This window comes from Rutilus rutilus (assembly GCF_951802725.1).
Source record: "Rutilus rutilus genome assembly, chromosome: 18".
Classification (NCBI taxonomy): domain Eukaryota; kingdom Metazoa; phylum Chordata; class Actinopteri; order Cypriniformes; family Leuciscidae; genus Rutilus; species Rutilus rutilus.
In genome coordinates, this window is record NC_140231.1 from 4,890,439 (window position 1) to 4,903,832 (window position 13,394).

Genomic DNA, 13,394 nt, shown 5'->3' on the forward strand with positions numbered 1-13,394 from the left:
TACTAGGGGTTGAACGAAATTTGAACGTCAACTTTTAGGTGCTTGATTTCAATATCAAGTATTCAGATGGTATAAGCAAATATAACTAGTGAAGCGCTCTCAGAGTATGCTTTTATTTGTCACTTTAACTAATGGTAACTGAGCGTTAGAGTGGACTTTAAAGATCTATTATCCTGTGGCCCCCTCTATAGGACAGCATTAGTATTACAGTCAGTGTTTTTGTACAGTCAGTCAGATTTGATCGTAATTTATATGAAAATCTTAACTCTGATCTTTTAGAAAAGATATAACGCACTAAGTCAGAACAGTCTGGATGTCTTCTGCAAGGCGTCCATGTTGTTAGTGTCAAAATAACATGATCAGCGACTAGTCAACGTCAAACGACGTCAAGCTTGAAGTTTCATGGCAGAGAATCAAAATCGACATGTTGACTTGTCGACTAGTCTGAGCAACCCCTAGTGCATACACACAAGAATTTGATATTAACCTTATGAATTTGTAGTAGGCTATTCTAAATGACTGACCACAAACCCAAGGTTAGTAATTTGCATAAAACACGCCCAAACCATCTCCATATAAGGGCTTTCCGCGCAACCTTTGCTTAACAGCAGGGTGGGCAAAGAGTGTAGCTCCAATTCTAATCAAACACACCTAAAAAATCTAAACACAGTCTTCAGGATTACTTCAGGTAGGTATGTTTTTGTTTAGGGGTGGAGCTAAATTCTGATTGTGTATTATTAGGCTTTTTTCTTTTCTTTTAGACTTTTAGATCAGACTTACAACCTATTTTTTTGTCATAGCCAACCAGTTGAGAACCACAGTTAAAAGAAAAGCACTTTGAAGTAATCTCTCTCTCACACACACACACACACACACACCAGGACAGGCAGACATGCACTTCATCTTTGGTAGGTTGTCGTATTTCATCCGGTTAAAGCTGCCAATTCCACTGTATTTGTTTCTATTCGCTTGGCAGACTCTTTGTGCTCGTTGCTTTCCACACGCTTCGGTGAAACCCTTTGAGAAGCGATTCACATGACCCCGTTTTAACACAGCCTCAGGTGGCTCTGTCCTAAAAGCTACACAATGTACTCTCGGAGAAGCCGGCATGAACAGCTGGTTGTGCTTCGTTTTTCAAAGGGATTTGAAGCACCCTTCCAATGCTGGGCAAAATGATTGTGAGTCCAGAGATGTGGATATGTCCCAATGAGCCTGTTTCTCTTGGCTTTGTTGGGAAATATTGACAATCAGGTCTTGTAACATTTGTGTACTTCAAGTGTATATTTAAACACATATTTCAGTACTGTTGCTGGCCAAGATACAAGATTGAATGGATATTAATAATTAATTATTTAGCTGTTCTTCTGCATTTTGACACACAGTGCCCTGTTTGAAAAAGCCAGCTTTAGTCTTTGCTGTAGTAACATTTATCTTTTTATCCTGCATCGTTCTGAAGACATTTTTGCTAAATAAATGAGGCACTTATGTTTTATTATTTTTGCAGAACACACATACTAGTGCAGTGGTTCCCAAACAGGGGTACGCGAGGTGACAAAGGGGGTACGCGAACAAAATACTGAGTTTTGCCATTCATTTAATTCTACACCACCTTAAAATAACATTAAAACCAAGCATGTATTTCTAACAGGCAAATTGCTGCATCTAGTGTAAACAGGAAAGGGTAGTGCCGTAAACGGCCGTCCAATCAAATCGCCTCATCTTTTGCGGTCAAAACTGAGTGCATCCACACAAGCAATATGAATACAGGTATGATAGACTGCATGCAGAGGATGCTGCCTTAAAAAAATCGCTCTATATTCCTGCCGTTCTCAAGAGAAAAAAAGTGTGATTTTAGCACTTGCATAAAGAACAAATATAGAAACAGAGAGTGCATAGAGATCGATTCAAGACTCAAACTCTCTTTGATACAGAAGCATACCTGAGTTTTTGGTTTTAATGTTGATCATATATTATTCAAGCAATAATGCATTTTTTTCTGAATAACCACGCGATTATGCGCAAATGTGACTGATTTTATACAACAGTTCAACAAACAAAAATGTTAAGTGACATACATATTTAACAGTATTTTCAATATTGTTTGACAAAATAATAGTTCTAATGAAAGCCACAGCAGAACTGTTGCGTGTCTTCAACACAGCGGCGTTTCGTTAGTGAATGAATATGCGGTTTTGAACAAATTGGGAGAGTCAATGATTTAATAGTTATGTTTCCATCCACCCATTTCTATGCGCATTTTGAGATATTGCATCAAAAACGTCTCGATGGAAAACCCAAGATGCACGTAAATGCTAAAAATTCATATAAAAAATGTATGTGGTTGAATTTTTTATCTGACAAGAAAACATGCGCATAAACTACGATGGAAACAAATTTACCAAATAAATCCCATGATCCTCATAAAACGGTTTTTCCAATTTTGCGCACAAGTTAAATTCGCAGCTTTGGATGGAAACGTAGCTAATGACTCATTCTTAAATATAGCCATTTGCTTTGTTACTGAATGAATGAACGACTCGATGACTCACTCATTAAGACAGTGACTTGCCGCCACCTACTGGTGATTTTTGTTTAATATTTAACTCTTCCCCCGCCAGCGTTTTGGAAAAAAGTTGCCAGCTGAGTCGACATTTCATTCAGTAACATTAGGCAGTTTTGATTTATATGCTGTTTAATGTTAGTGATAGTGTTATTTTACATTATGTCTATGATTATATATGATATCGCTTGTTTCTGCGTCATCTTTGCATGTGTTTTGATCTGGAGATTCAGTAATCTTTCAGAAGATGCATAATAGCGCCCCCTACAGTATAACAGTGAAAACACGGAAAGCTGGAAGTGTCCGTCAACGCCAGGGAAGCATCGTCTCATAAATGACGTAAAATTGGATGGCTTTGATACCAATTTCATTTGATTGAAACGATTGATTTACTTAAATGTATTGCTTTATTTATTATATTAATAATTAAAATAATGAAATATTCCGAATTTGGCTCCTGAAAATCAATTGAAGAGGCAAATATTGTCCCTTAATGGAAAAGGTGACGAGAGTGGACAAGAGAGGGTATGGAGAAGGATGTTAAATGCCTCAGGGGATACACCCCTCTAAAAAGTTTGGGAACCACTCTAGTGTAATATAATCATTGAAAAACATTATAACAAAAAAATAATTAAAAGACAGATCAATGTACATTGAACAGCCATAATATTAATTTAGTATTCATTCAAGTAGTACATTCTTTTTACAGCCAAATATTGCAGACACACATCATTTAATACATTCCACCCGCAAAATGAGAGGCAAAGCACGTATTGACAGACCTTTAAACGCAGCTGGTGGAGATGTCCCGTGTGTTTGATGTGAGCCTTGCTGATTGTGTTTTCTTCAAAAAGCAGGCCCCCACCGTGGACATCCGCCCGCGCTCAGCCACTGCCATCCAGATGAACAACGCCACCCACATGCAGGAGCGGGATGAGGAATACGGTTACGAGTGTCTGGACGGGAAGGACTGCACCAGCTTCTTCTGCTGCTTCGAGGACTGTCGCTCAGGAGCCTGGCGGCACGGCCGTTTGCACATCCGTGTTGCTAAGATAGACTCTTACGCCCGCATTTTCTTTCCTACTGCATTTGGTCTATTCAATGTAGTTTACTGGTTTTCCTATCTCTATCTTTAAAAAATACATATATAGGCCTATATATAAAGGCTGGCCTTATTTTATGTTACAGATTCCAGCAAGACCCTTTCTTGGAAACGGGAACCCACTGAAAACATTAAGTTGCATTGTGTTGTTGTTGTTGTTTTTCCAGTCTATGTTATGTGCAATTTTTACTATTTATTTATTTATTTATTTATTTATTTATTTATTTATTATTTTGTTTTAAAGGTTACGATTTTTGTGCACTCATGTAATATGTGAATTGTTGGTTTGTCTATGTTTACATCTTTTTTCTAGAAAGTATATCTTGTGCATAAAGCAAAAGTTGTAGCAAAAAAAAAAAAAAAAAAAAAACACAAAAAACACACACACAAGCAGAAGGGGCAGAGAGCGGAAACCTGCATCTGTAAGATTATTCATCCAGAATTGTTTGGGCAAAAGGCAGAACATATGAGTACTGCATGCCTACATGTTCTTTTAGGCCCCTAGAGAGAAAGCACTAAAGAGATTTAGAGAAACTTTTTCCAAATGCATGGCTGTCAGGCCTATATGAGGTAAAAGCAATCTATCAAATACGAACAAATATGTCCTAGCATTTTATTATTTGTGCATTCTACAGATCAAATGTAAAAATTTAAGTGTTTGAAAAGAGTTTTTCATGTGTGGTCACGGCTGGTTAAACGTTCGGTCACCTGTACAAATGTTGTAAATAATGAATACTGTATAATGCATGCACCTTTTAGGCCAAAATTAGCAAAAGTCTTTTATTATCATCAACCGATAAAAGACAAAAAAAGGGTCAGGAAAGCTTAACTTCAACAGTCCGGCTACATTTACATCATTTATGGCCACTTCTAGATGTCTGTCATTTATAAATGCACAATGATATTGTTATATGTAAAATTACTGGTTTCAATTTTTTGCATCCTTTTGGGTATCAGTATGAGCCTCCTATCCGTCCTTGGATAGGTGTGGTATATACCCACAAAATAAATATTAACCCAAAGTTAGTCCAGCTCATCTTTCAGTTGATGGGGTGAGTATTCTGTAGTCTACTATAGTCATATTCTCTTCCCCCATTATTATTATTTTGTTTAACAACCTTTAAACCTTTACTAGCACTGTCTTTTCCAAACACATATAACAGAATGTTGTCAAACAAACTGCAAAATGTCTACATGCTTTTCTTTTTCTTTTTTCATGTATTAATTTATATTATAAATGAATAAATTGGGCTTAAACATAGGATGACATTTCAGTTACCAAAAAAAAAAAAAACTTATTTCAATGAATTTAGTAGATAATCTGTAGATCGATACGTTACTGTGTGTGTTATTTGTTGAAGTTAGCAAATGACATGCATGCATGTATTAAATAGTATCTTTATAACATTAACATGCATACATGGGAAACAAATAAATTACAGCGTCATTAATAAAATGTAACATATGCAAGCACAACCCACTTTCTATTTTAATAAACCATTAACTTCAGAAATCTTACCCCAGGTAGATAACTATGCTTCTGAGTACATAAATATGTTTGGTGTTGGGCGCCGCTGCTCAAGTGTTATCACGAAAAATAGAGGTAATAGTATTACAAAAACTGGGTAATAACCCTGAACCTAACCTTAACCCATGTAGTTACCTTCTGTTACCCAGTACTTTCTTAGGTAAGTACACATACTGTAAAATAAAGTGCAACCAATATATAAATAAATAAAAAAACACCAAAACAAATGCAACTAAAAACACTGTGTACTAAAATCTCAGAACTGCCAAAGTGTTGCGGCATAATCAGATGTTTCGATCATTTTGTTTTTCACTGCTGCATTAAAAATGAATATTTTGTTTTTCTTCCAAATCTCTGAACAGGTGCAACTGTTTGGCAGCAAAAATGACAGAAAAGCAAACATTTCTGGTTACATACAGTAAAACATATTTCACAGTTGGAGAAATATATACTGTTTGGTTTCTAACCCTATTGCGTTAACCTTCCAGCTGAACAAACCAGCAGACTGTATGGTTTTGTATATTTTGGATATATGCATCTTGATAGTTTTGCATTATACACGTGGGCATGTTTAATTTTTGATTAGTTTATACTCATTAAAATTAGGTGTCATATGAGTATCTTGAAAATTCTCTTATGAGAATATGAACACTATTATCAGCACAGAATCGGTTTGCTGTTTGTGTGCCATCTACATTCATATCAGAAAATCGAATCACTTTGCTCCTGATATTTTTTCCCAGAGATATCACCTAGCCGTGAGAAATGTACCGTTTATTATTTCCTGCAGAATGACATGGATGTGGTTGTGTAAGAGTGGCTGTGGAACAGAGGAAGCTACAGTCTCTCGTAGATGGGTTCCAGATAATACGTGGAGATGCTGTATGAAGCTTTATTGACTTTTATTTGTCAGAGCTCATGCGGTTAGGAACACCATGCATTACAGTTAGCTTCACACACGTCGCTCTTGTTAACACACTCTCTGCTGCTCATGCTTCTGCAGACAACTACACGTGTCCACGCACCAATTCCCTATCCTTATAATAGCGTCAGTTACATCACCCGTGAACAGTAACAAATTACCCAAATTACATAAACACAAAATAATCATAAAAAAAAAAAATGAATCTCCCCCCCCCCCCCCCCCCTTTAGAAAAGAACTGTCCTCATTTCATATATACAGAGTCACAGAGTTAACAGGACACATAAGGGATTTAACATGCCATAACAGGCTATATCAAACAGTTTGTAACCATTGTACGAAATAAACGTTTTCATCACCTCTTTTGTGGTTTCCTTTTTTTTCTCTAACACATCATAACATAAAAGCATCACAGATTTTATGCAGAAAAGAAAAAATGCACCATGTTAAAATACATGTTCTTACATTGTAAAACCTTGAAACCAATCACAAACGTGCAATATATGCTATTCATCAACACGAAAGCATTCTAGATCATGTCCTGAACGAGTTAGCACATCCTCAGACGCGTGCTGCCCAACTACTGAGGAGGACAAGTGTGAGAACGAGGAACCTGCACGTGACCAGAGGGCCTATGTACACGAAGAACAGAAGAAAGTATAGGGGCCTGTTCTTACCAACCAGCGGCCCTGATAGTGGTCTCAACTACTGAACACATTTGTTTACATCTTGACCAGCACCTTGGGAAGTTAGTGCTGGTTCCTTCTACCTGGGCCTGTAAGGCTTTAAGCGTTCATGGTAAACAACTTTAGGTTCTGCATTAACGTTCCCTTACGAGAACGTTCTTTCGTACTGCGTTGTAAACGCTGTGGGAAAACTCCTTTTCTCAAGAATATTGAAGCCTTTATTTTAAATGCATTGCAGCTGCACAGCGAGAACATCATAGCTCACGCGAGTGAGCTGATTGGCTGTGCTGCGGCAACTGCACAAACCTATGGCGAATGAGCAGAAGCGCGCAATCCAATAGGAGCGCTTGGCGCCCTGCCAGACTCAAGCGTGCCAATTTACACGTGACAGGAGAGTATAAATTGAGAGAAAATTCGCCATATGACAGATCTATCTCCTTCAGCTTTGAGACTCACCTCGTCGCTGATTTCTCCGGATTAGAAGCCGCCTCGCCGTAGAACAGCCTCTCAGCGGAACAGCTTCGCGCCGTCGGCAGACTTCGCCAGCAAGCTTTTCCCTGTGGCATCCGGCGAATATCCTTTTTACAAAGCAACTTCTAAAAGAGCAAATCGCTGTTTTTACAGCGCGAAACGCGTTGTTTCAAATGCCGCTTCCCATCTGCGTTTCCTGCGGGGTTCCCCTGCACGTGTCAGACCGACACACCCAGTGCATCTGTCTCGGCCCTGAGCACGGCGATGCAGCGCCCACTAAAGGCGGCTGTCATCTCTGTGACAGTATGCCTGTGTCTGTCCTCCGATCCAGACTCGCTCTTGCTACTTCAGAGAGTGAGCCCGCCCACCTTCCATCTTCGGCGCCCCGCGAGCTCCGTAGGAAGAAGCGGCGCGATCAGAGGATCCCTGAACGCGGTGATTTCAGCGCGTGCACGCCGGGTCCTTCCCTGCGTGCATCGCCTACACCTCCCTCTCCAGTTCGGTTTGTCAGAAGCGACCAACGCCCCTCTGTTGCAGCGCCGGGACTCGTTTCCTTTGGCGGATCTGCTGAGGAACTGGATGACGCACTTTCAGTGGTGGCATCTGAGAGTGAGGATTGGTCGGGCTCCGCGGACCTCGCCCCTCCCTCTCAGAGCTATCGTCTCGACACCAGAGCGAGCATTGACGCCGAACTCTTCCGTGTCATGTCTCGCGCTGTCGACGAACTGGGTCTCGACTGGCTTTCACCAGCTGAACCTGCCAGAAGCCGCCTCGACGAGTGGTACCTGCCGGGGCGCCAGACGGCCCCTCGACAGCGCACCGCTCCATTTCTCCCTGAGGTCCACGAAGAGCTCACAAAGAGCTGGCGAGCGCCCTTTTCAGCGCGTTTGCGCTCTTCTTCCTCTACCACGCTCTCCACTGTTGACGGCGCTGAGGAAAAGGGCAATGTGACACTCCCGCCACTTGAGGAAGCGGTCGCCGCGCATTTGTGCCCTCCCACTGCAGGAAGTTGGAGGTCAAAAGCGGCGCACCCGTCCAAGCCGTGCAGGACTATTTCGGCTATGGCCAGCCGCGCTTATTCTGCCGCCGGTCAAGCCGCCTCTGCACTACACGACATGGCGACCCTTCAGGTGTTCCAGGCTAAGCTCCTCCGCGCTATGGACGAGTCAGGCCCTGACCCGGACACCTTCAGAGACCTCAGAAGTGCTACAGACTTGGCGCTACGGGCAACGAAGACCACCGCTCAGGCCATCGGCCATAATATGACCAGCCTGGTAGTCTTGGAGCGCCACTTATGGCTGAATTTGACTGAGATCAGGGACGCAGACAAGACCGCCTTCCTCGACTCATCGGTCTCCACAACTGATCTCTTCGGCCCATCGGTCAGCGGCTTCGCTGAGCGCTTCACCGAGGCCCAAAAGGCTTCCAGTGCTATGAAGCACTTCCTCCCGAAGCGCTCCAGTTCGGCTTCACGGTGCCCCAAGAGCACGCCGCAGCCACGAAAGACAGCAACGCAGGTCCATCAGCCCTGCCCAGCGGCTGAAACCAGCCAGCGTCTGAAGCCAGCGAAACGGTACCCGTTCCCTAAGTGCCAGGGCCCTCGGCCGAAGCTCACGCTCGACCATGACCCCAAAAAGCCGCCCTAGCCGGCAGAAAGAGGGGTTTATGTCCCGCCGCGGCCGGACCAGCCCCAAAGACCGCTCGAGTGCTTCTTACAGCCCCCTCTTCAGTTCAGGCAGCTGGAGCAGTATTAAATGCAGAACATGGGCCCGTCATCTGTCACGCACCTCTGCACCCAAACGCTGTTTTAACAGCGACCCACACAAAGCACAAATCGAGCAAATTCTCTCACATAAACCCAGGGCGGTCTGGGCCCCCAAGTCTGGGCGTTCCACCGTCAGATGTGATTTTACCTCTGGCTCATCGGGCTCTGGCTTGGCAGGCCATCCCCGGAGTCTCAGATTGGGTGATGAACATTATAAAGCGCGGCTACTCACTTCAGTTCGCCCGCAGACCACCGCGCTTTCGCGCTAATATTCAAACCACAGTAAGGAGCACCATAGCTCACATTCTCTGCACCGAGGTTTCATGTCTGCTGGCGAAAGAAGCGAGTCTGGGTTTTACAGCCGTTATTTTCTTGTTCCGAAGAAAGACGGTGGCTGGAGACCCATTTTAGATCTCAGACATCTGAACAAGGCCCTCATGTCACGGCCATTCAGAATGCTTACAACCAGACATATCCAAGCGCAAATTCGCCCAGGAGACTGGTTCTTTTCAGTGGATCTAAAAGACGCGTACTTTCACATCCAAGTGAACCCCCACCACAGGCCATTCTTGAGATTCGCCTTCGAGGGGCAGATATATCAGTACACAGTCCTACCATTTGGACTGGCACTGGCACCTCGTACATTCACGAAGAACATGGATGCAGCTCTCTTCCCCCTGAGACAGCGGGGAATGCGCATTCTGAACTACCTCGACAACAGGCTCATACTGACTCAGTCAAAGGCGGAGTCCCATACTCACAAAACCTTGCTCCTCAGCCATCTGGAATGTCTCGGGCTCAGGGTAAACTTTTCCAAGAGTATACTGTCTCCCGGCCAACGTATCACGTTCCTGGGTACAGTTCTCGACTCCGTACTTATGAGAGCATGGCCCACCACGGTCCGGGCTCTGTCAATTCAGCGGCTCGCCGCGTCGTTCAAAGAGGGCTCCTATGTACCCCTCCGAACGTTTCAGAGGATTTTGGGCCTTATGGCGTCAGCATCATCAGTACTCCAACTAGGCCTACTGCGAATGCGTCCTCTTCAGCTGTGGCTAGCACCTCAAGTACCACCCCATGCATGGCGCTCGGGCCTCTTGAAGATCAGGGTGGACCAGCGCTGTATCAGAGCTATGGACCCCTGGAAAAACACCAGCTGGTACCAGCAGGGTGTGAGCATGGGTTTGGTCTCAGAGAGGAGGGTCATTTCGACAGACGCTTCCAACTTCGGTTGGGGAGCCCTGTACGAGGGCAGGCCTGCCTCCGGCCTCTGGTCGAGCTCGGAGAAACGCCTACACATCAACTGCCTCGAGATGAGAGTATCTGGCGGGACACCACGTCTTGGTCCGCACGGACAACATGTCAGTGGTCTCCTATATAAATCGCCAGGGCGGCCTCAGGTCCCGCAACCTTTCCGCCATAGCCACACAGCTACTGCTATGGGCTCAAACCAACCTGCACTCACTCAGGGCAGCTCACGTGCTGGGCACGATGAACACAGGAGCAGACATGCTTTCTCGGGGTAATGTTCCCCCAGAAGAATGGTCACTCCACCCCCAGACGGTTCTCCTGCTATGGGAGGTCTTCGGGAAGGCAGAGGTGGACCTCTTTGCCTCAGAAGACAACTGTCACTGCCCAATCTTTTTCTCAAAGAACAGGGACGCGCTGGCCCACGAGTGGCCCAGCCTCCCCCTTTATGCGTCCCCCGGTCTCGATGCTCCCCCAGGTCATCGAACGGATCAGGAACACCAACTGCGCAGTCCTACTGGTAGCCCCCCTCTGGCGAACCCAGATTTGGTTCCCAGAGCTAATGCAACTGTCTTTGACTGCTCTGTGGCCAATCCCGCTGAGGAGCGACCTCCTTGCACAGGCAAACAGGACTATCTGGCACCCCCGTCCTGATTTGTGGGCCCTCCATGCATGGCCGCTCAACAGGTACCCCGGGACCACCCAGAAGGTGTCCTGAATACCATTATGGAGGCTAGAGCTCCGTCTACTAGACATCTCTACCACCTTAAATGGTCAGTGTTCTCCAGCTGGTGTTTAGCTCGGAACCTCGACCCACACACTTTCGAAGTACCAATGGTACTTTCCTTTCTCCAAGAGCTACTGGACGCGGGACGTTCCCCCTCCACGCTCAAAGTATACGTGGCAGCTATCGCAGCCTTCCATGTGCTGGTGGCCGGCTCGTCCTTAGGAAAAAGCGACCTCATAGTTCGCTTCTTTAAAGGAGCCAGAAGGCTTAACCCGCCTCGGCCACCTTCAGTGCCGGCTTAGGACCTCTCTTTGGTCCTAGGGGCTCTTAAGGGGCCTCCCTTCGAGCCACTTCAGTCGGCTGATTTAAGACCTCTCTCTCTTAAAACCGCCTTGCTGTTGGCACTGGCGTCAGTCAAAAGAGTGGGGGACTTACAAGCGCTCTCCATGAGCGCCTCCTGTCTTGAGTTTGGGCCTAATGACTCTAAAGTCGTCCTTAAACCAAGACACGGATATGTACCAAAGGTGCTCTCAACACCGTTCAGAGCCCAGGTTATTTCGCTATCCGCCCTCCCAGTTTCGGGAGAAGACAGTGATGCTCACACGCTCTGCCCCGTCAGAGCTCTGAGAATATATTTGGAGCGTTCTGCCTCTTTCAGACAGTCCGAACAGCTCTTTGTCTGTTTCGGGGGCCGCACCAAAGGGCTGCCGGTCACGAAACTTACGCTATCTAGATGGATAGTCAATGCTATTGCTCTGGCATACACCTCACTGGGCCTCCCGTGTCCCATAGGTGTAAGAGCTCACTCCACAAGAGGCATGGCTTCCTCTTGGGCATGGTCCAGTGGAGTTCCTATCGAAGATATTTGAGCGGCGGCCGGCTGGTCCGCTCTGTCCACATTTGCAAGGTTTTATAACCTAGAGGTTCCTGCTCTGCAGGCACGAGTTCTCTCCATCTAGGCCCTGGCTCTATGGACCCAGGCCGGTGTGGAACTCAGACACACTGTTGTGACTTAATTTATATGTGGGAATAATATTCTAGGTCCCTGGCTCTGTCAACCCAGCCCTATACTGATTTCTGAGTGGCTTTGTGCTTCACTTTATACTTGCATATCATTTTAGACCCAACGCTCTGGTCTGTGATATTCAGACTACTCTGTTATAGTCCCGGGGCTCCCTGGATTCTCAGAGTAGTCACAAGCGAATAGCACGGCATTTTAAAATGGGTTCCCACAGCGTTTACAACGCAGTACGAGAGAACGTTCTCGTAAGGGAACGTACTTGGTTACTTACGTAACCTCGGTTCCCTTAGAGATAAGGGAACGAGTACTGCGTTGCCTTGCCGTGCTTTTTCGCTCATATCAGGTGTTTCGCTTCAGTTGATATAGACCTGTCATATGGCGAATTTTCTCTCAATTTATACTCTCCTGTCACGTGTAAATTGGCGCTCTTGAGTCTGGCAGGGCGCCAAGCGCTCCTATTGGATCGCGCGCTTCTGCTCATTCGCCATAGGTTTGTGCAGTTGCCGCAGCACAGCCAATCAGCTCACTCGCGCAAGCTATGATGTTCTCGCTGTGCAGCTGCAATGCGTTTTAAAATAAAGGCTTCAATATTCTTGAGAACAGAAGTTTTCCCACAGCGTTTACAACGAAGTACTCGTTCCCTTATCTCTAAGGGAACCGAGGTTACGTAAGTAACCAAGTATGTTTCTCAGGTCCATATTTGCTGTATAAATGATACCCGTCATGTCCATAGTAACCACCCGATATAGTCTTGTCCATTTTGGCTCAAGTTTCTTTCTTTGAGTGGTTGGATCACCAACTTTGAAAGGCCTGAATTTCTCCTACCTAATAACCCTCTGGGGTCTGAGGGGGTTTGGGGCCCTGAAATGTAATCATAAAAATGGCTAAAGTCTCATTGCAATGTATTCAGCACAAAGTGTGCTACAATAATATGTATAAGCAGCATGTACAATTTTGTATTCTTGAGAAAATTACATTTATGTGTGGTTAGTGAATTATTAGCCGCTTTCCGACCAAGTAGTTCTAGGAACTTAGTTCTAGGAACTGTCCACTTCTAAACAGTTCTAAGAACTACTCTCCCCTAAACTCGGTTTTGCTGTTTGCGTTCGCACTGGCCAAGTGGCCATAGGAACTGGTAGGAGGGGTAAGGGAGTGACGCAGGCACGGTGACTTTTATTTTGACGGCGCGACGGACCTTTATTTTGGCGCCGCTGAGAACGCCAGAGCAAACAATGAATGCTCGCATTCTCTGTGTTTATTAGTTAGCAATCTATCTAACAGTACAGTTTAATATGTTATTAGATAGAACTGTAATAGAAAGTAGACAGTATATGAAAAAAAGGTTATTAGCCTATGTGGTTGATGTC

General features: G+C 44.9%; 1 protein-coding gene across 4 annotated transcripts in view; it reads left to right on the forward strand.

The window, feature by feature from the left end:
* gabrg2 (gamma-aminobutyric acid type A receptor subunit gamma2) overlaps positions 1 to 6,468 on the forward strand; it is a 90,242-nt gene extending 83,774 nt beyond the window's left edge. For 2 of the 4 annotated variants that reach the window (XM_084386260.1, XM_084386258.1), the window contains one exon: positions 3,415 to 6,468. In XM_084386260.1, coding sequence (XP_084242386.1) covers positions 3,415 to 3,696 — 282 coding nt within the window. In that variant the 3' untranslated portion in view covers positions 3,697 to 6,468. The remainder of the gene's footprint in view (positions 1 to 3,414) is intronic. The other 2 variants (XM_084386261.1, XM_084386259.1) reach the window with 1 other exon arrangement.
* Positions 6,469 to 13,394: the final 6,926 nt, after the last annotated feature.